Source organism: Dipodomys ordii, unplaced genomic scaffold (assembly GCF_000151885.1).
Source record: "Dipodomys ordii isolate 6190 unplaced genomic scaffold, Dord_2.0 Scaffold13, whole genome shotgun sequence".
NCBI lineage: Eukaryota > Metazoa > Chordata > Mammalia > Rodentia > Heteromyidae > Dipodomys > Dipodomys ordii.
In genome coordinates this window covers 15,919,056-15,939,559 of record NW_012267229.1, presented here as the reverse complement: position 1 = coordinate 15,939,559, position 20,504 = coordinate 15,919,056, and the positions used below count along the sequence as shown (strand labels likewise).

Sequence of the window (20,504 nt, the reverse complement as noted above, 5' to 3'; positions counted from 1 at the left end):
CTTTTTCTGTGGTTAACTGGAGATAAGAGTCCCATGGACTTTCCTGCCTGGGCAGCCTCTTGAGTAGCTAGGATTACAGGTATAAGCCACCCGCACCTGGCTAAAATTGGAATCTTAAGATGATTCCAATAGACAGCCACCACTCCAGGAGTCTGATGCAAACTCTTGATTAGAAAGATGCTTAACATCAGAGCTCATCAAAAGATGAGCTTAATTTTACTATATATTTCAATTCAATAGCCATCTGTGGCTAGTGGCTATTGTATTAAATATCAAAGATCCCAAGTCAGTATCTCAGCCCAGGTCTTTCTACTACAGACTGGTGAATCCCATTGCTCCACAATGACCCTCACCACTGCATCTGCTCTGTCAGTCCTGTCCATTCTGCCTTTGAAACACCTTCTCATACTTACTGCTTCCACCCTACCCTCTTCTGCTTTACCTGTTAAGATCCAGAGATCTGAACAGGGAATCTCCTCCAGAGTAATGACCAGCATTTGCTCAAGTAAACTGGTCTTCCCATCTCACAACTGATGACTAGGATGAGAACTTGTGTGTGATATGATATGAAAGAGCCATGATGGAGGGCCATTCGTATCTTATCAACATAGCAGCCTAGCATCTCACTGTTGTGCTTGTTTTTTTTTTGAGATCAAAGCTGAGGATACTCATTAACTTGTATCATGAATACTCAGACAGCTGTGTGATTCTTCTTGGCTGGAAGGTACCCAGAAGAGTGTCCAGTCATCATCTGGCAGAGGGAGGGAAGCATGTGTGGCAGGGGAAGGGGCTGAGAAGAATGAGTAATCCTCATTCTGTCCCTCCCCTCACTTTCTCCCTCAGTCACTGTCACTCCACTCCTAGGTTTCCCAAGTGTACTGGGGGGACCTCATAAAAGCTGGCTCACAGAGAAACAGCAGCAATGTTGATGAATGGCACAACTCCCCTTCCCTCCAGACAGCTAGCCACAGTTCAGCCCTACAGAAGGTGAAACGGCCCTCTTTCCCCACCACACACCGTAGATCTTCTGGATTCCCTGGAGATCATCCTGGGGAAGCTTGAAGTTGTGTGTCTCCATGTACTGGTAGAAGGGTGCCATGATGGCACTAGGGTCATTGGAGTGCTCCAATCCCAGCGCATGGCCCAGCTCGTGCACAGCCACCAGGAAGAGGTCGTTCCCTGTGGAGAGGGAAAAGGGAAGGGACAAAGAGCACCCACTTAGGTATCAGTCAGTCAATCCATTAGTTGGGCAAACACTGAAAAACATTGCCTTGTGTCAGGCCCCTTATCTGGCTATCAGGATATACAGAGCTGAGACCCAATCCTTGCCTTCCAGACCTCTTGATATAGAGTGGCACTTGGAGAAATGACTTGAGTGACACAGTGTTCTGAGTGTTTTGTCCCTGATGGATGTAAGGGATGAGGGGAATTCTGAAGAGGATGGGGGCATTTAAATGTGGAAGGAAATACTCAGGGAAGACTTCAGAAAGAAAAAGCTTAATTAAATGTTGTGTCTTTAAAGGGATTCAGGGGTAGGAGAGGAAGAGGGTGGGGGTGGCATCCTGGCAGAGGGAATGCTCCAAAGCAGGTCCAGGAACAAGGAGTTTCATTCCACTTGGCTCTGGAACAAAGCCAAGTGAGGGGAGGGCTGGAGTGAGATGAGGTCAGCCAGGCTGGCAAGCAGAGCTCTGTAATGCCCTACAAAGGAGTTTGGATTGACTTCTCAGCCAACGCAGGGTATGAGGAGCAGGAGCGGAGGTGGGAGTGTGATGACAGCTCCCTGGTTATGGTTGTGGGAAGGGTTAAAGGGACATGGGGCTTGAGGCAGGAGGAACGGTGGGTTAGTTCAGAAGTCACTGCAAGAGTCTAGGTGGGAGGTGCAAAGGCTCTGAGCCAAGGCAGTAGTGGTGGGGACAAGCAAAGAAAGTCCTTGGCATAGCTGGCTGGTGGTCAGCTTCAGATCCAAAGTAAAGAGCCCTAGGTGTAGGTCAGCTCTCAGTCAGCTGGACACCAGTCTCAGAAATGTTAACTGAATTACTGACCAGGATCAAGATGAGGGTTCCAGTATGGGTAGACACATAATCCAGGTGCTGAGAGTGGAAGACAGGACCCCAAGCATGAAACAGTGGTGGGACAAGATACCTTAATTCCCAGCTCTTACCCCTACCAGCTTGTGACAGGGCCTAGTAGGTCTACCCCCTCCCATTTCTAAACTGGAGTGGAAGGTTGGATGAGTGAATAAGAAAACATATGAAGTATGTGACCTGGCCCTAAATGCTGCTGTTCTTATAATATGTGAAGGGGAAGAAACTCACCCACCGGAAAGGAAGCCCAAGGCCAGTGAACAGGGTTCCAAGAAGACTCAGTCCTCCTGAGCTTCTGCATTAAGCCTGGGGCAGAGCAAGGTCTGAGTGTGTGTGTGTGTGTGTGTGTGTGTGTGTGTATGTGTGTGTGTTTGTGTGTGTATTAAGTAACCAAAGTGTTGGTAAGCAATGCCCAGGACCAGAAATCGGACACACCACTGTACAGACAGTTGTCATGCCTATGTGTCATTACAGACCCCTATTTTCCTTGACCTCTGGCATTTGTATACTTCTTTTGCATGTGCCCTAGGCACATCTTTGAGTCCTTTCTTCACCTCTAAGTCCAGGAAGGCTGCCAGGAGTCAGGAAGCCTGCTGCGCACTCTGGCTCTATCAAGGCCCCATGAGGGTCAGAACAAGTGGGAACTATTTAGCCTTTCTGGATAAGGATTGGGAAAAGAGAACACTATGGGGCAGACCCAGATTATGGAACACGAGAGCCTGCCACTCCACCGATGCTACCAGTGTCCTCAGCTAAGCCACCTTTGAGCCTGGAAAGGAAGAGGGATGGGCAAGATCAGTGCAAGGTTGGCCAGAAGCCTGGGGCTGACCTTCTGCTGGGAAGAGATGGTTGGCAGGAGAAGGCCAGGCAGCCCTCAGCACCTTCCTCAGGTCCTGGTCCTCTGGCAGCAAGGGAGGTGTGAGCTCATCGTTGAGCTCCATCCCAAACAAAGGCAGGCTACTCAAGCCTGCGGAAGGCAGCTCTGTTTCCTGCGGCTGCCCTGGCTCTGCTCCTGGCTTGCTTCTCTACCTGGGACAAGCTGTTCAGGGGGCCCTATCTCTTGACTAGGTCCCTCCTCGAGATTGGGCCACAAGAATCTCAGCAAGGAGCCCAGGAGCTGGGCTGTGGGCTCTGAGACTCCTTTGTCCTTGGCTTGGGCTTTCAGAGAAAAGGAGTAACCCCTTCAAGGACAGGGGACTGCAGGTTTGTCCCAGGGACCCAAATGGAAGAGAAGAGCTAGGGAGCCAGCATCCTACTGTACAGAAACCAGGAGAGCTCTGGGGAGGAGGGAAGGAGCTGGGCAGGAGGGCTTCATAAGCATGGGAGAGGGAGATGAACTGTATGAGGAGGAGATCTGCTGTGGATGCCCTGTGCCTCCAGGGCAGGAGGCTCTTATGGTAGACTGTTTAGTGGTCAGGACTATGGGGTTCCTGCCATGTCTAGCAGTATGATATTTTAGATCTCTCCCTCTGTAAAATGAAGAGAACAATGCTATCTTGCTCATAGGAATCGGAGTGAATGAAGATGAGTGAAACAAGGTATATAAGATGCTTATATCTGCTCCTGGCACAGAAGCCTCACATTATTAATTAGCATATCTGTGTTGAAAGGACCAGCACCCTTCAAATCTAGTGTTTCCCCAAGTCCCTGGCCTTCCCACATTCCAGACAGCCTGCTTAGCTATGCCAGTGTCCTTGTCTCTTAGGACCTTCCTACCTGACTCCTCCATCTCCTTGACTCCTCCAGCCCCACAAAGGCATTCCCTTCACCTTGATTGTCTCATTAGTGTTGGTCCCCCCACCTGAAATAGCCTTTTCCCTCCAGACTGCAGCTCAGAGCCTATCTTCCAGAAAGCCTGCTGGATGCTCCCAGCTGCTGGGGACTATGCTTCCTTCACTCTCCCAGCATTCTCTGAGGCCACTTGGTGGATTAGGATAATTACAGCCTTTATACTCTCCCACACTCCAGGACTGTGAGCTCCTTGGGGGCAAGCTTTCAGCCTCTAAGGTGAGAATACCCTAGATGGAAGTATCAAAAGCTCAATATTCTTCCAAGTCTTTAGATGGCCTGCAGCAGAATTTTTTTGGTAAGGGTGTGGGGGGAGGGGGAGACATGAGAAGGGGGGTTGTGACTGGGAGAGAGACTGTTAAGATGTGGAGTCCCAGATTCACATCTAGTTCTGCCATTTACATCTACTGTGTGAACTTCTCAACCCCTTGGGAGAACTTGACTTTCCTCATCTGTAAAATGGAGACTGGGATCCCCGTTGTTCCCAGCCTCTGGGCGGGGGAAGAGCTGGTGACGTAAGTGTGGAAGGGCTCTATCCTCTAAGGCACGGTATGGTCACGAAGGCTCTTCCTGTCTTGTCGCCTTGCCCTATGACAAAGTGGCACACGGCTGGGTTCTCTCCCACAGGAGCTTAATGACTATCTGCTGATTTCACTGGTTGACTCATTTGAGAGAAATGAGAACAGGAGAAGTTTCTGGAAGTAGCTCCAGAAACTGGCTTTAAGGCATGGTGGGCTAGCTTGTCCATTCACAGGCTCAATAAGGTAGGAATGAGAAGCACCTGCACAATGCAGTGGTTCCCCAGGGAGCCTCTTAAACACCTGGGGAGGGGAATTCTGATTTAGGTGGTTTGGGTTGGTCAGTAGACATCTTTTTGTTTGTTTGGTGATTTTGTTTGTTTGGTGATGCTGAGGGCTGAGGTTTGAACTCAAAGCATCTACACTTGAGCCATGCTTCCAGACTTGTTTATTTTGCTTTAAAGTAGGATACTCTGCCAACCTTGTACTGTCTGTGCTTCCTGAGGCAGTGAACAGGAAGTACCGGTACCACTGAGAGAGGATTCTTTTTAAAAAGTTGAAGCTGAGTCTAATCAGGCCTATAATCTAATTACTAATATTCAGGATTCATGGAAGAGGGATAGGTTAAAAGTAAACCTGAGACTACTCAAGCCTAATTACTCAAGACAAATGACCCAGCTTCTTTAAGACAAGGGAAGATAGTGGGGGTGTGGGGAGTCAACTGTTTTAAATTGCAAGAGCTTTAGTAGACAGCCATCTTGGTGTGCAGATTCTGTTTTCTTCCTGATTCAAACAAGCAACTAGAAAAGACATCTCTGAGGTAATTTGGGAAAGTGAATACAAACTAGGTATTAGATTGTAAGAAACTGTTACCTTTGTTGGGTTTGATTGTTTTGTGGTTTATGTTAAACGTGAGTCTTGGAAATGGAGGAGTGGTAGAGCACCAGCCTTGAGTGGAAAAGAAAAAGTGAGTCTTTACCATAAGTACATACTAAAGAATTCACAGTTGAAGTGATAGACCCAGGATTTTCTTTAAAATGCATGAAGTGAAATAGAAATGATACAGTGTTGATTATTGAAGTAGGCAATGGGCACCTGGAGATCATAATCCTGCTTTCTGGAGTTTGAAGGTTTTCATAATGAAAATGTAGGGAGTGGGGTAAGATAGCTAATAATAAAATTTTCCCAGGAGACCTCTGTCTCTCCTTTGCTGAGTCTATGTGGAAATTAAATGAGATAATATCCAGGTGCTCAATAAATCTCCTTTCCTTTCCTAACAAAACTTGTCTTGGAGCAGTATGTACCAGCTCACCAGGGCTATGTTGTCACGATTGTGAGCTGTATCTGGTTCATGTCTGATTTTCCAAAGAGATCCTGACTACAGTCCAAAGAAGACATTAGCTATCTTAGAATTTCTATCAGAACTGGAGGTTGTTCAAAACTAAGGTAGGACAGGCAAGAGGGGTACTCATTCACAGCTTCTAGGTCCTTCTCTTGCATACCACCAGTTCTCCCCCAGTCCAAGGAGTTGGGGAGTATAAATCCCTAGAGCTGGGCAGAAGGAGACTGAGGCGTAAGAACATCCTCCTATCACCTCCACTGGACAACATCCCTTTGAAATTCATTTCTCAAATACTTTAAAAGAAAAATTCACTTGTTTCTACCAAGACTACAACTAAAACCATATCAGCTAATAGTGCTGGGCACATAACTTGGCCTCAAAAGTAGAAGTTCTCTTAACCTTATCAGTTAGCAAAGTCAGGCATTTGTTGATACCAATCCAAAAACAAGAATGAGATAAATAAAAATAGTTATGCAGAAAGCCAGGAAATATGTTCAGGACATAGGGTAGAGATAGAGTAAGCTGGAAGTGGCGCTGTGGCTCAAGTGATAGAGCGCCAGCCTTGAGCTGAAGAGTTGAGGGACAGCGCCCAGACCCAGAGTTCAGGCCTCACGACCGGACCTCCCCCTGGCCCCCCCAAAAAAGATATTAGAGTAGAGAAAATGAAGTTTCATAGGAAAGAAAACAAAAATCTGAAGAGGGAGGAGGACAAAGAGAAATGTAATGATTTCATAACACTATCTAGGCTGAGCCTTAGCCAACTATTTCTTGAACAAATCTGAAACAAATAAGCTGAAAGTTATCAATTCCTGAACCATACAGTGATCTAGAGTGTTCCCAAAGGAGTGAAACTCCAGCTCCAGACACCAGACACGGCCTCTGAGGAGAGAGGACTTGGATATTATGCTTATAACCTAAAGCAGTATCAAGAACAGAGAACTGTTCTCTGTTTCCCAAACTTACTTAAGAATCAGCATTTCCTACACAGGGATATGATAAATTATAAAGGACTCTAAGCATTCACATACAGTGAGAGCAAAGGAGGATACCCCTAGCAAAGGAACACAAAGCCCTATGCCTATGTGCATCTGATTATATAAAATAGTATTTATTGAAATGAGCTCCAGGAAATGGAAATAAGAGGTTTTTCTTTGTTGCTGTTTTCTTTTCTTTTCTTTCTTTTTCTTTTGTTGTTGGTGGGGCTTGAACTCTGGGCCTGGGCGCTGTCCCTCAGTTCTTCAGCTCAAGGTGAGTGCTCTACCACTTGAGCCACAACAGCACTTCTGGTTTTCTAGTGGTTTATTGGAGATAAGAGTCTCACGGACTTTCGTGCCCAGGCTGGCTTTGAACCATGATCTTCAGATCTCAGCCTCCTGAGTAGCTAGGATTACAGGCGTGAGCCACTGGTGCCTGGCTTTCTTTTCTTTTTGTCTTGTTTATCTGTCTTTGGCAGGGTAAGGGGAGCACAGAAATGGAGGAACAAAGGGTGAACAAATGTAGCAGTGGTATTTAGGAACAAAGGGTGAACAAATGTAGCAGTGGTATTTAGTAGACATAATGTTGAGAATGAACTATACAAGTTGTGGGTAGGGAAGGGAGGGGAAAACTTGGAGAGAGAAGAGAGTAGTGACACTGTCTAAAAAGAAATGGAAATGTAAGCCGGGCGCCGGTGGCTCATGCCTGTAATCCTAGCTACTTAGGAGGCTGAGATCTGAGGATCATGGTTCAAAGCCAGCCTGGGCACGAAAGTCCGTGAGACTCTTATCTCCAATAAACCACTAGAAAACCAGAAGTGGTGCTGTGGCTCAAGCGGTAGAGCGGTAGTGCAGGGACCCAAGCCCAGAGTTCAAGCCCCACGACCAACAAAAAAATAAATTAATTAATTAAAAAAAAGAAATGTACTGTTTACCTAGCTTATGTAACTATAACACCTTTGTACATCACCTTTATAATAATAATAAATTAAAGAAAATCAGCATTTCCAAGTGAAAGACCTGGAGTCAGTCTCTCTCATTTTCACTCTCATTCTTGCTCATCATTTTTGCTTATGGCTGATGCTCTATCACTTGAGCCACACCTCCAGTTCTGACTTTATGCTGGTTAATTGGAGATAAGAGTCTCTTGGATTTGTCTTCTTGGCCTGGCTTCAAAGTGTGATCCTCATATCTCAGCCTCCTGAGTAGCTAGGATTATAGGCAAGAGCCACCAAGGTCCAGCTTGTTTTTTGTTTTGTTTTGTTTTGGTCTTAAAAGTGTTCAGATGCCCCTCGTCTTTGCAGACTTGGTATCATGTCACATGATAATTGGAAGGAACCTTAAAGATCACCTAGTCAGCCCCTTGTTTTCCACATAAGGAAACTGAGGGCAAACTGTCACTAGTCACACAGACAGAAAGTTGAACTAGGGATTGAACTGAGTGCCATTTGAGCCCTGAACTCTTCATCTCAAATTGGGCGTAATGCAAGGCAAACTGGCTTTCACACCTGTAATCCCATGCAGGAGGCAGAGATTGGAAGAACTGCAATTTGAGGCCAGCCTGGAAAAAAAAATGAGACCTCCTATTTCTTTATTTTTATTTTATTTTGAGGGATACAATGTCACCCCTTCACCCACCTCCCAGTTTGTGGTCCTTATTTCAACCAATAAAAAACTGGGCAGGGCCCAGGTGGCTCATGTCTGTAATCCTGGCTACTCAGAAGATTGTTATCTGAGGATCATGGTTCAAAGCCAGCCCAGGCAAGAAAATCTGTGAAACTCTTATCTCCAATTAACCACCAGAAAACCAGAAGTGGCTCTGTGGCTCAAAGTGGTAGAGCACTAGCCTTGAGTGAAAAAGCTCAGGGATAGCGCCCAGACCCTGAGTTCAAGCCCCAGGACCAAAAAACAAAACCAAATAAAAAGTCCAAACAACAGGAAAAAACTGGGCATGGTGGCACATGCCTGCCATTCCAGCTATACAGGAAGCATAAATAGGAGAATCTCAGTCTTAGGATGGCTCAGGTATAATTATAAGAAAAAAAAATCTGGGCGCTAATGGCTCACGCCTGTATTCCTAGCTACTCAAGAGGCTGAGATCTGAGGATCGCAGTTCAAAGCCAGCCTGGGCATGAAAGTCTGTGAGACTCTTATCTCCAATAAACCACTAGAAAACCGGAAGTGGCGCAGTGCTGAAGAGCGCAGGAACAGCACCCAAGCCCAGAGTTCAAGTCCCACGACCGACCAAAAAAAAAAAAACAACCTAAAACAGAAACTAAAATAACTGGGATGTGTGGCTCAAGCAGTAGAACACCTGTCTGGCAAGGCTTTTTTTTTTTTTTTTTTGTTGGTCGTGGGGCTTGAACTCTGGGCCTGGGCGCTGTCCCTCAGCTCTTCAGCTCAAAGCAAGTGCTCTACCACTTGAGCTACAGCGCCACTTCCGGTTTTCTGGTGGTTTATTGGAGTAGGAGTCTCACGGTCTCTCCTGCCCGGGCTGGCTTTGAACCTCGATCCTCAGATCTCAGCCTCCTGAGTAGCTAGGATTACAGGTGTGAGCCACCAGTGCCCGGCTATAATAAACTTTTTTTTTTTTGTCGGTGGGGCTTGAACTCTGGGCCTGGGCACTGTCCCTCAGCTCTTCAGCTCAAGGCGAGCGCTCTACCACTTGAGCTACAGCACCACTTCCTGGCAAGGCTTTTGAGATCAGTATTGCCAAATGAAGTGTTGGGGGACGGGGAGGTCTTACTAAGTAAGTGCTTTGTGAGTAAATAATGGTGAGGAACACTTTGACCACCTGAAAGACATTCTTACTGCTCCTGTATAGTACTGTCTCCTGCTCCACTGAACCATAGTAGTATAGTGCAAGTTATCCCAAAACTAGAATAATTATGGTGCCTGTTAGAATAACCATGGGATCAGTCTATCACTCTGAACTTTAATACCTTGTTAACCTTTTTCTCAAGCCTCTAACACATCATTTTTTTCTTCTAACTCATGGTATAAGCCTGCCTCAGCCCAATTAGACCATCTCATAAGTGTTTTGACCCATCGCTGGCCTGGTAAGGGTTAGGTATTGACCCATCGCTGGCCTGGTAAGGGTTAGGTAACATCAAGTGTAGAGTATTATCAGATCACACTTTTTACACTATTGGGTTCTTAGTTCTTGAAAGTAAGACTAACATTTATGGCTTCCTCCAAGCTCTTCCTTGGAGCTTCTTTCCCTGACATCTAAGCAATCTAGGACTGATCCCCCACTCCCATCCCCTGGTAGTCTTACCATCATGGTTGGCATTTCCTAGGGTCCATGGTTCATCTGAGTCAAAGTGAGTGTCTCCTCCAATCCCTGGGCCAGGGAAGTAGGCATGGGCCAGGAATCCTCCTTCCCCATCAAATGGGGAGCTGTCACCATGGAAACCAGAAGCAAAGAAGATCATGATGTCTGCCTCCTTCCGATCACTTTTGATCTCATGGTATGGCACCTCTTCAAAGGTCAGTGGAGTCACCTTCTGCCACACATCAAAAGCCTGGCGAATAGCTTTACGTGTGTCTAGCTCACCCACCTTTGGGGTATAGTTGTGAATGCTGAGGAGAGAGGGGAAAATCATTAGGGAGGAACAGAAGGCCTGAGATAAATGGAGCTCTAGGGGCTTCAGAGGCAGTATAGCCCATTGGTCCAGCTAGCCTAAAGCTGGGAAGGCAGAATTCTAGATCTTTCTACCTGTCTCAATCAGAATAGTTTTGTTTTTTATTTTATTTTTTTTATTTATTTTTTTTGTTTTTGTTTTTTTTTTTTTTTTTTTTTGTTTTTTTTTTGTGCCCCCCCCCTAGTTTTGTTTTTTAAAGTGGTGGTGTTGGGGTTTGAACTCAGGGCCTGAGAACTGTGCCTGAGCTTTTATGTTCAAGGCTAGTGTTCTACCACTTAAGCCACAGCTCCACTTCCAGTTTTTTTTGATGTTTAAAGCTCATTTCACTAACAATGGATTTTTCCTGTCCTGGAAGGCTTTGAACCACATTCCTCATATCTCAGCCTCCTAGTAGCTAGTATTATAGGCATGAGCCACCAGAGCTCATCAAATCTTTTTCTTTTTATTTTTTCTTTCTTTACTTTTTTGCCAGTCGTGGGGCCTGGGCACTGTCCTTGAGCTCTTCAGCTCAAGGCTAGCCCTCTACCACTTGAGCCACAGTGCCACTTCTGGCCTTTTCTGCTTATGTGGTGCTGAAGAATGGAACCCAGGGCCTCATGCATGTGAGGCAAGCACTCTACCACTGAGCTACCTTTCCCAGCCCCTTTTTAATTTTTTTAAAACACTTTCTTTTTTAAAAGGCAAAAAGAATTTTATGTAAGTTTTTTTTTTTTTTTGTCATGGGGCTTGAACTCTGGGCTTGGGCGCTGACCTTGTGCTCTTCATCTCAAGGCAAGCGCTCTACCGCTTGAGCCACAGCACCACTTCCGGTTTTCTAGCAGTTTATTGGAGATAAGAGTCTCATGAACTTTCCTGCCCAGGCTGGCTTTGAACCATGATCCTCAGATCTCAGCCTCCTGAGTAGCTAGGATTACAGGCGTGAGCCACCAGCGCCCGGCTTTTTATAAACCACCATAAAAACATGATATGAATAATACATCAGACTTTTTTTTTTTTTTTTTTGATCATGGGGCTTGAACTCTGGGCCTGGACGCTGTCCCTCAGCAATTCAACTCAAGGCTAGTGCTCTACCACTTGAACAACAGCGCCACTTCCAGTTTTCTGGTGGTTTACTGGAGATCAGAGTCTCATGGACTTTCCTGCCCAGGCTGGCTTTGAACCATCATCCTCAGATCTCAGCCTCCTGAGTAGCTAGGATTACAGATATGAGCCACCGGCACCTGGTTTAAATATTTTTAAAATGATCTTTAAGTAGTTGTACAAAGGAGTTGCCATTCAACAAAACATCTTGAGAATACAATGTGTCTTAATTTCACCCTTTTAACATCTTCCTCCAGCCCTTCAAACCTACCTTTCCCGGACTTTTCTTAATTTTATAGGCTATACATTATATTTTTGACTATATTTTTCCCCAACTTCTCATTTTCATTCATCTACTCCTCTCTCCTTTCCCCTTGACCCACCCCCTCCCAGTACCCATTTCCTGGTATTTATTTTTATTTTTTTTGCCAATGCTGGGGCTTGAATTCTAGGCGTGGGTGCTGTCCCTGGGCTCCTTTTATTTAAGGCTAGTGCTCTACCACTTGAGCCTCAGCACCACTTATGACTTTTTTTTCCTAAGTAGTTTACTGGAGATAAGAGTCTCATGGACTTGCTTGCCTGCTGGCTTTGAACCTCAATCCTCAGATCTCAGCCTCCTGAGTAGCTAAGATTACAGGCATGAGCCACCAGCACCTGGCTAGTGTTTATTTTGTTGAACTATAATTCTGCCTTTCTAAGGAATTACACTATTTTTATTTTATTTTTGTGAGTTGTGAGGCTTGAACTCAGAGCCTGGGTGCTGTCCCTGAGCTCTTTTGCTCAAGGCTAGTGCTCTATCACTTTGGGTCACAGCTCCATTTCTTGTTTTTGTGTGGCTAATTGGAGATAAGAGTCTCACTGGGACTTTTTGGCCTGAACCTGGCTTTGAATTGTGATCCTCAGATATCAGCCTCCTGAGTACCTAGGATTACAAGTCTGAGCTGCTGACACCTGGCTGAATTATACTATTTAAATTCTTCCTTGAATTGACCATATTTCAGTTAATACATTTGTATATACTAGGATACCATTTAATGTCTTTACTTACATGTTTATAAATGAATTCTAGCTTCTACATATGAGGGAAAACATACAACTTTTTTGTCTCTCTAGGCCTGACAACATAATTTTTTTTCCAGGTCCTTTCAGTTCTTTGCATGATGCAGTATCATTCCATTGTGTATATATACCATAGAGATGGAGCCTTGTAGATTTTCTTCCCAGGCTGGCTTTGAACAATGATCCTCCAGGTCTCAGCCTCCTGAGTATCTAGGGTTACAGGTGTGAGTCACTGCTACCTGGCTTCTAGCCCATTTTAAACACAGATTTCTCTCTCTTTCTTTTTTTTGGTCCAGTTGTGGGGCCTGAACTCTGGGCCTAGGTGCTGTCCCTCAGCTCTTCAGCTCAAGGCTAGCACTCTACCACTTGAGCCACAGCGCCACTCCCAGCTTTTTTCTTTTTGCTTATGTGGTGCTGAGGAATCGAACCCAGGGCCTCATGCATGCAAGGCAAGCGCTCTACCACTGAGCCACCTTCCCAGCCCAACACAGATTTCTCTTAAGTTTCCTCTTCTTGTCAGATTTCTGAAAAAAAAAATCCTGTTGTAAACTCTATAGCTTGTCAGTTGAAGAGCCCTAGTTTAACACCAATGGTCTCTTAGTCCTGCCTCTGCACCAAGAGATACACCTGAAATAGCATCAGATATGCCAACAAGAGCCCAAGAGCATACTCTATTCCTGGCCCTTGCTCTAGGCCCACTTCAATTATAGTGTCTTAGTGTGGTAATTGGCTTCATCATCGTCGTTCTTAGTCTACTAATGTAACTTATGAGACTGTTCAGCCTTGGTTTTCCCAGGCAGTCAAAGAATGGCACTGTGACTCATCTTCATTCTTTATACTCCTTAAGAAATAACTGGAGGAATGGGATGTAGCTCAAGTGGAAGAGCATCTGTCTAGCAAGTATACGCCCCAAGTTTAAACATTAGTACCACACACACACACACACACACACACACACACACACACTAACAAGAGAACAAGATACTCTGTGTTGGTCATCTTGGTAATCTATCAGGCTGACTTTGGGTGGGGAGGGAATACAGATCAGTGGGTTTGGCAAGCACTGATAAAGAGGAGAAGTTCTGTATGGTCTTTACCACATTTGAAAGCTATTAATCCATACCCTGTGTTCTGTAACTAAAAACTGTAAGCAGTTAAATAGAATACAGCTAATGAGCCCACAAAGGAGCAGATAATCCTGAAAACCTGAAGCTGTAGTCATTATCCTGTGGAAGATATAAGGAAGAACAGATTGCAGATTCTCAGTACCTGGTCCTGATACCCACTTCCTGGGCCTTCATTCTAAACCCCAGAACAACCTAAACCTCAGGCACAAAAAACTGAATGAGCATGGATCAAAATCAGGGAGGAAGAGAGGGAGTTAATAGACCTGTAGGTGATATGTTTTTGCCTCCACTTCTGTCCAGTCAGGGCATAGCGCTTGTTTCTCCGCCTTCGGCTCAAGTGGGGGTGATCAGGGACACCACATCGAGGTTTCTTCATCCATCTGGGCATAGAAAGGACACACACAAATATACATATGTATGGTGGTCACTGAACATTCTAGGAAGGTATTGCTTAGTCTCCAATCCCAGTCTGAATGACAATGTATGTACTCAACTTAAATTCTGATGGTCCCCAACAGGAACATGACAGACTGATTCATTAATTCATTCACTTGCAAACAAATATAAAGAAACATTACTGAATAAGAGATATAGAGTCAGGAGACATAGCTCATAATTCCATCTCCACCACTCAACTAAGACCACACACAAATGACTGAATCATCATGAGCCACAGTTTTCTCTTTTGCATCCTATCTGCGGTAATGTTCTAATCCCTTGCCCTGTCCCACAAGGCCTGCATGATCTAGTCCCTACCACCTGTTCAATAGCTTGTCACCCTTCTGATACTATGCCCCAGCCACAGTGAGCTTTGACGGCTTTTATGAACATGCTAATCCTTTTCCTACTCTGAGGTCTTTGCATTTGTTGTTTCCTTTACTTGCAGCACCCCTTTTCTTTTCATATATTTGTCCCTTTACTTCATTAAGGTCTCTGCTCTTCAAAGAGAGTTTCTATGACCACTCTTTCTGAACAGACCACCCCATCCCACCACTGTTTGCTTATTTTGTTATTTCTTCATAGCATTATACTCCCTGAAATTAAATATTTGCTTTCTTGTTCATTTTTACCTCTCTCACCAGATTCTGGGCTCCATGAGGACAGAAGCATTACTTGTAACCCCAGTGCTGGCATAATACTAAAACAGAAGGGGGTTGATAGTGGTTTGTTGGCTGACTGAATTAGAACCCTCTAACAGTAGGATGGCATAGTAGGTTTTCAAGATATAGCTAAATATCTGGGCATGGTGTTACTTGCCTGTAATTCCAGTATTTAAAATAAGAAGATCATGAGTTAGAGGCCATAGTAAGACCTTGTCACAAAAAAATAAATAAAACTAGAGAAATGGAAAAGAAAAACTGGGAATGGTAATTCACGCCTGTAATTCCACTATGTAGGAGACATAGGAAGGAGGGTCTTGGTCTGAAGCCAGCTCTGGGCAAAAAGTACCAGATCCTATCTGAAAAATAGCTAAAGCAGGAGAACTAGTATCATGCCTACTGGTAGTAGCTCTTGCTACTGCCTAGCAAGTGTGAGGCCTTGAGTTCAAAACCCAATACCACAATCAGTCAATCAACCATTCAACCAACCAATCAATCAATAAAGTGGCTGAGCAATTATAAAATTATAAAACAAATTATCTGCATAATCATAGAACATAATTATATGTAGCAATTTCTCACATTCAATTGTGATATTTTTGTCAGTTGTGGGGCTTGAACTCTGGAACTGGATGCTGTCCCTGAGCTCTTCAGCTCAAGTTCAGCTCTCCACCACTTGAGCCATAGCACCACTTCCAGTTTTCTGGTGGTTAATTGGAAATAAGAGTCTCACAAACTTTCCTGCTTGGGCTGGCTTTGAACCATTATCCTCAGTCTTAGCCTCTTGAGTACTGAGGATTACAGGCATGAGTCACCGGCGCCCAGCTTGAATTGTGATTTTTAAATCTATTGCTTGGTTGCTTCTAATAAATTATAAGTTCTTTAGGGCCAAGAACCATCTTATATCCATTTTTGTGACCCTGCAGCTAGCTCAATGCTTAGAACTTAGTAAATCCTGATAACTATTGGCTATCAGATAAAGTTACCTTAGGAACCAATAAGCCTGGGACACTGCTGGGGATTTATGAAGATGGAGAGTTATAAGCTTATATCTTATTGGGGCCACACCATCCTACATTTTCTATTCCCTGCCTAATAATCTGCTAATCTATAGGTTGACATCGCTGGAGGAAAACAGTCTGACTTCAGTCACAACCATAAAAAGCTGTTGCTATTAGCAATATGGAGAAAAGAAGACAAAGCCTATTTCAACTAAATACTAAAAGCCCCTAGAGAAAATTGATCAGGTCCCACTCATCTTAGTGTGCTTCACATTGCTCAGAATATGACCTATACTCAACAAACTAATAATAAAAGACAATGATAGCAATATCATGCCCTAGACTATGCATTTATATTTGTCAGCATTCATATTCTTTAAAAAAAAATTGGTTCTAGGGCTGGGAAGGTGGCTCAGTGGTAGAGCTCTTGCCTTGCATGCATGAGGCCCTGGGTTTGATTCCTCAGCACCACATAAGCAAAAAGAAAAAAAAGCCGGAAGTGGTGCTGTGGCTCAAGTGGTAGAGCGCCAGCCTTGAGCTGAAGAGCTGAGGAACAGTGCCCAGGCTCAGAGTTCAGGCCCCACGACCAGACCCCCCCAAAAAAAATTGGTTCTAAGCACTATGAGGTAACAGAAATTATTACCCCCATTTTACAGATGAAGGAAAAGAAAAACTGAGTAACTTGCAAAATATAGAAAACAGTGAAGACTGAAACTTAGAAACAGGACTGGAACTTAGGTTAATAAAGAAGTGAACTATTATTAGAATTTGACAAAGGCTGGGGCTTTTTTTTTTTTTTTTGGTTGGTCATGGTGCCTGAACTCTGGAACTGGGGACTGTCCCTCAGCTCTTCAGCTCAAGGCTAGCTCTCTACCACTTGAGCCACAGTGCCAATTCCGGCTTTTTCTGCTTATGTGGTGCTGAGGAATCGAACTCAGGCCTTCTGCATGCAAGGCAAGCATTCTACCACTGAGCTGACTTCAGGCTGGGGCTCCTAATTTTCAGTGCTTAGCACAAGGGTGGTTAGAGGAACTATGCTGTTGACTGAATAAATGATTGAATGAATAAATGGGTGAAATTTCCTAAGGTAATCACTCAAAAATAGTACTTGAGGTTGCAAATCAAGCTTCCTTTCACTAACAGTCTCTAGGACAAGAACCTCAATACCTCTGCCATTGCAAGGCTGAATTAGACCTGGAAAGATCCCTAGGCTAGGAAATAGGCCCAGAGAAAGGGAGTGATTACCCAAAGTCACAGTACGTACGGGAGCTGAAAGTCAGATCTCTGAATTCTGCCTCAAACTCTACTACACTCAGGCCTTATATTGAATGAGGAAACTTCTCCTTCCCATGATTCTAGCATACTCACGTTTCCCATGCTTTACCTCCTTCCTATGAAGGGATGTGGGCAAAACTGCAGGTGGGCAATGCCACCCCTTCCCTCGGATCCTTCCCTCTGCCTCCCCCTTTCTTTGTCCACCTGCCACTCTCTGAACTTTGTCCAACAGGCCTGGGGCTTTCTGGAACTGAGTAAAATCCAAGGCCAGCTGGTGCCTCAGCAGAGACACCAGTGCTTCTGGCCCAGGGTGCACTGCTGTGAGGCCTGAGCAAAGCCCTCAAAATAACCTCCACTTGGAAAGAGAGTTGGGCTCTCTAAGCGCTCTTGTGAGTCTGCAAACCACATCATAGGTGCTGCAAAGGTACTATCACAGTACTTCACAATGTCACAGTCAAGAGAATAGGAATAGGAACTGTTTAGTCAGAATTTTGGCATCATAAAATCCTAGTGTCACCATTTTTTTTTTGGGGTCCGGGCGAGGGACCTAAACTCTGGGTCTGGGTGCTGTCCTTCAGCTCTTCAGCTCAAGGCTAGAGCTCTACCACTTGAGCCACAGCGCCACTTCCAGCTTTTTTCTTTTTGCTTATGTGGTACTGAGGAATCGAACCCAGGGCCTCAGGCATGCAAGGCAAGAGCTCTACCACTGATCCACCTTCCCAGCCTTAGTGTCACCATTTTAAAAGCTTAGAAACCTCTAATAATGGAATCTAGAATTTGGGAACCATAATTCAACAGTCCCCTTTTCAAATGAACATGCTGGATCCACAAAAACGATTCCATCAGAGTGACTTACCCAAGGGGCCGACTGATTCTAGATCCACAATTAGGTGCATTTCCTATTCCACTTGCTGCCAACTCCCCTGTGTCCTCACCCAGCCCTGCCATCTGTTCTCACCTGAGCTTGGGTTCCCATCCCTTACTACCTCCTTTGGAGCTTTCCTCCAGCTCTTTTCCAGGCCTTTGTGGCATGAATAGCTTGTCTTAGACAGCTTGAGTAGCTTCTCTAGCTATTTCTGAAGCAAACTGAAACATGTTCCACTCTCTCACATCTTAAACAAAACAAATGTCATCCCTCTGGCTACCACCCATTTCTCCTCCCCTTCACTCTCAGGATGCTTTTAAGTTTTCCCTTCACTTGCCATCTCTACTCCTCACCTCTCTTCTCATTGTCCTCTGACTTATACTACTGAGGTTACTGATGACCTCTTGGTTACTAAAATCTGTTTGATCACTCCACAGCAGCTGATCCTGCTGTGCCATGCCCCCTTCATTGCTGTGATATCACTCACCTACAGCTTCCTCTACTTTTCTGGCTGCTCCCTCTATGCTGGCTTCATGGAGTTCCATACCCAACCCTCTTTTTCCCCCTCTTCTTTATTTTCACTCTGAATGATTGCTACCATCCTTGTGCCTGGATTTATTTGTTATCACCTCCTAAGTAGCTCCCAGAGACTTTGTCTCCTTATGAACTCTAGGCTGGTATGGTCAGATGACTGTGACTTTCCATGAATAGTGACCCTCTGAAGGTGGGGTACTTGGCCTAAGCACATAAAGGCACTGATGTGTTTGATAGTTGGAAAAAGTAGAATAAGAGTTGCCAACCCATTATCAATCAAGAGTTCTCAATTTCAAGTTAGATGAGTACATTTCAAGTAACTCCAGAGAGTAACTTATAAGACTGTAAGTTACTGGAGTAAGAGGAGATTTAAGAGACCTTCTGTAACCCAACCCTTCATTGTACCACAAGGAAACTGAGGGCTACAAGGGCTTTGTCTTCAAGATCACACAGTAAGTTAATAGTAGAGCTGGAACTTCTGTCTCATCTGGTATACCCCTAGTTCACATAAGAAAGGGTACTTTGGGGTGGGCACTGGTAGTTCATGCCTATTATCCTAGCTACTCAGGAGGCTGAAATCTGAGAATCACAGTTTAAAGCCAGCTCAGGCAGAAAGTCCTTGTGAGATTCTTATCTCCAATTAACCACTCAAAAACCAGAAGTGGAGCTGTGGCTCAAAGTGGTATAGCACTAGCCTTAAAAGCAAAAGAATTCAGTGACAGTACCCAGGCCAAGTTCAAGCCCCACAACTGACCAAAAAAAAGACAGAAAGAAAGAAAGAAAGAAGGAAGGAAGGAAGGAAAGAAAGAAAGAGAAAGAAAGAAGGAAACAAAGAAAGAAAGAAAAAAGAAAGAAAGAAGGAAGGAAGGAAAGAAGGAAAGAAGGAAGGACTTTAGGATATGCCCTCCCAGGGTGGTACTACCAAAGTAAAAGATAGGAAGGTAGGATGAGTATGGGATGTATGGTGAATGCAAACCCAAATGTAAGTCCAGAAAGCTCAAAGGCACAATGTCCTACACAAATCTTACTCGATCGTTGTCTGATCCAACACACCGGTGACTGGGATTCCGTAAAATTGCTGCATAGTGGAGACTGCTGACTGTAAGGCCTTCCCTGAGTGCAACGCAGATGCTCGTGAATCATAGGGAAGCAGATAGCCATATGACTTTAACCAGTTCTGAAAGACAGGTGAAAGAAAAGGATGCATTATGCAGAGAAGGTGCCATTCTACCTGGGCAGAGATTTGCCCTTAAACTAGGGATCATTTTGCCCATGAGACTTGAGGACTCATGCTCTGATTCCTTCTTCCTTCATTCCATCCCACAGAAACTGTCAAATTAATCTCCAGGAAACACAGCTCTGATTGGCTTACTCCCTGTTGTGAACTTATCATTGGCTCTCTATTGACTACAGAATAAAGATAAATTTGTATTCAAAGCTTTTCCCTGCCCTACCTCTTTACCCATGAATACAGGGTTTCTCACTGTCAAAAGCCTAACACATAAGAGCATAGGAACAGTTAATTCACTAAATAGAGCAATCTGTGCAAATGTGCCCACCAGAAATTCTTATTTAAAGTCAGAGTCTGAGAAAGAATCACAATATAGGATATCTGTTGCCAAGAGATTATATACAGTCTTCATTGCTAAACCACCTCCCTCTAAAGCAAGTAATTGTAAGTAAATTTAAACAAAGTAATGTATTCTTTAATTTCAATAGAAACAAACAGTAAATGTTTAGGAATATCTATTATGTAAGAGAATTATTTAGCTTAGGAAATATACACTAAAATATTTAGGCTTACATAAGGGTGTGTGATGTTTGCAACTTATTCCTAAACATGTTCAGAAATAAATATAGACAGGGGGGGAACAGGAGAGGGAAAGGCAGAGGGAGAGGGAGAGAGAGGAGAAAGGAGAGAGAGCTATATAAATAAAGCAAATCAATAAATATTAACTATTGTGGAACTTAGAAAGGATATTTAGGAATTCTTTGTCCTAGTGCTAAAAACTTTCTGTGAGGGCTGGGAAGGTGGCTCAGTGGTAGAGCGCTTGCCTTGCATGCCAGAGGCCCTGGGTTCGATTCCTCAGCACCACATAAGCAAAAAGAAAAA

General features: G+C 44.4%; 1 protein-coding gene across 1 annotated transcript in view; it reads right to left on the bottom strand.

Moving 5' to 3' along the window:
- The window catches only part of Mmp24 (matrix metallopeptidase 24 (membrane-inserted)), a 29,903-nt gene extending 10,338 nt beyond the window's left edge, over positions 1-19,565 (bottom strand). The window contains exons 1-4 of the mRNA XM_013010742.1: positions 19,420-19,565; positions 13,880-13,996; positions 9,984-10,288; positions 1,018-1,179 (exon numbers count right to left, since the gene is read on the bottom strand). Coding sequence (XP_012866196.1) covers positions 1,018-1,179; positions 9,984-10,288; positions 13,880-13,996; positions 19,420-19,475 — 640 coding nt within the window. The 5' untranslated portion in view covers positions 19,476-19,565. The remainder of the gene's footprint in view (positions 1-1,017; positions 1,180-9,983; positions 10,289-13,879; positions 13,997-19,419) is intronic.
- Between the last annotated feature and the right edge of the window lie 939 nt (positions 19,566-20,504).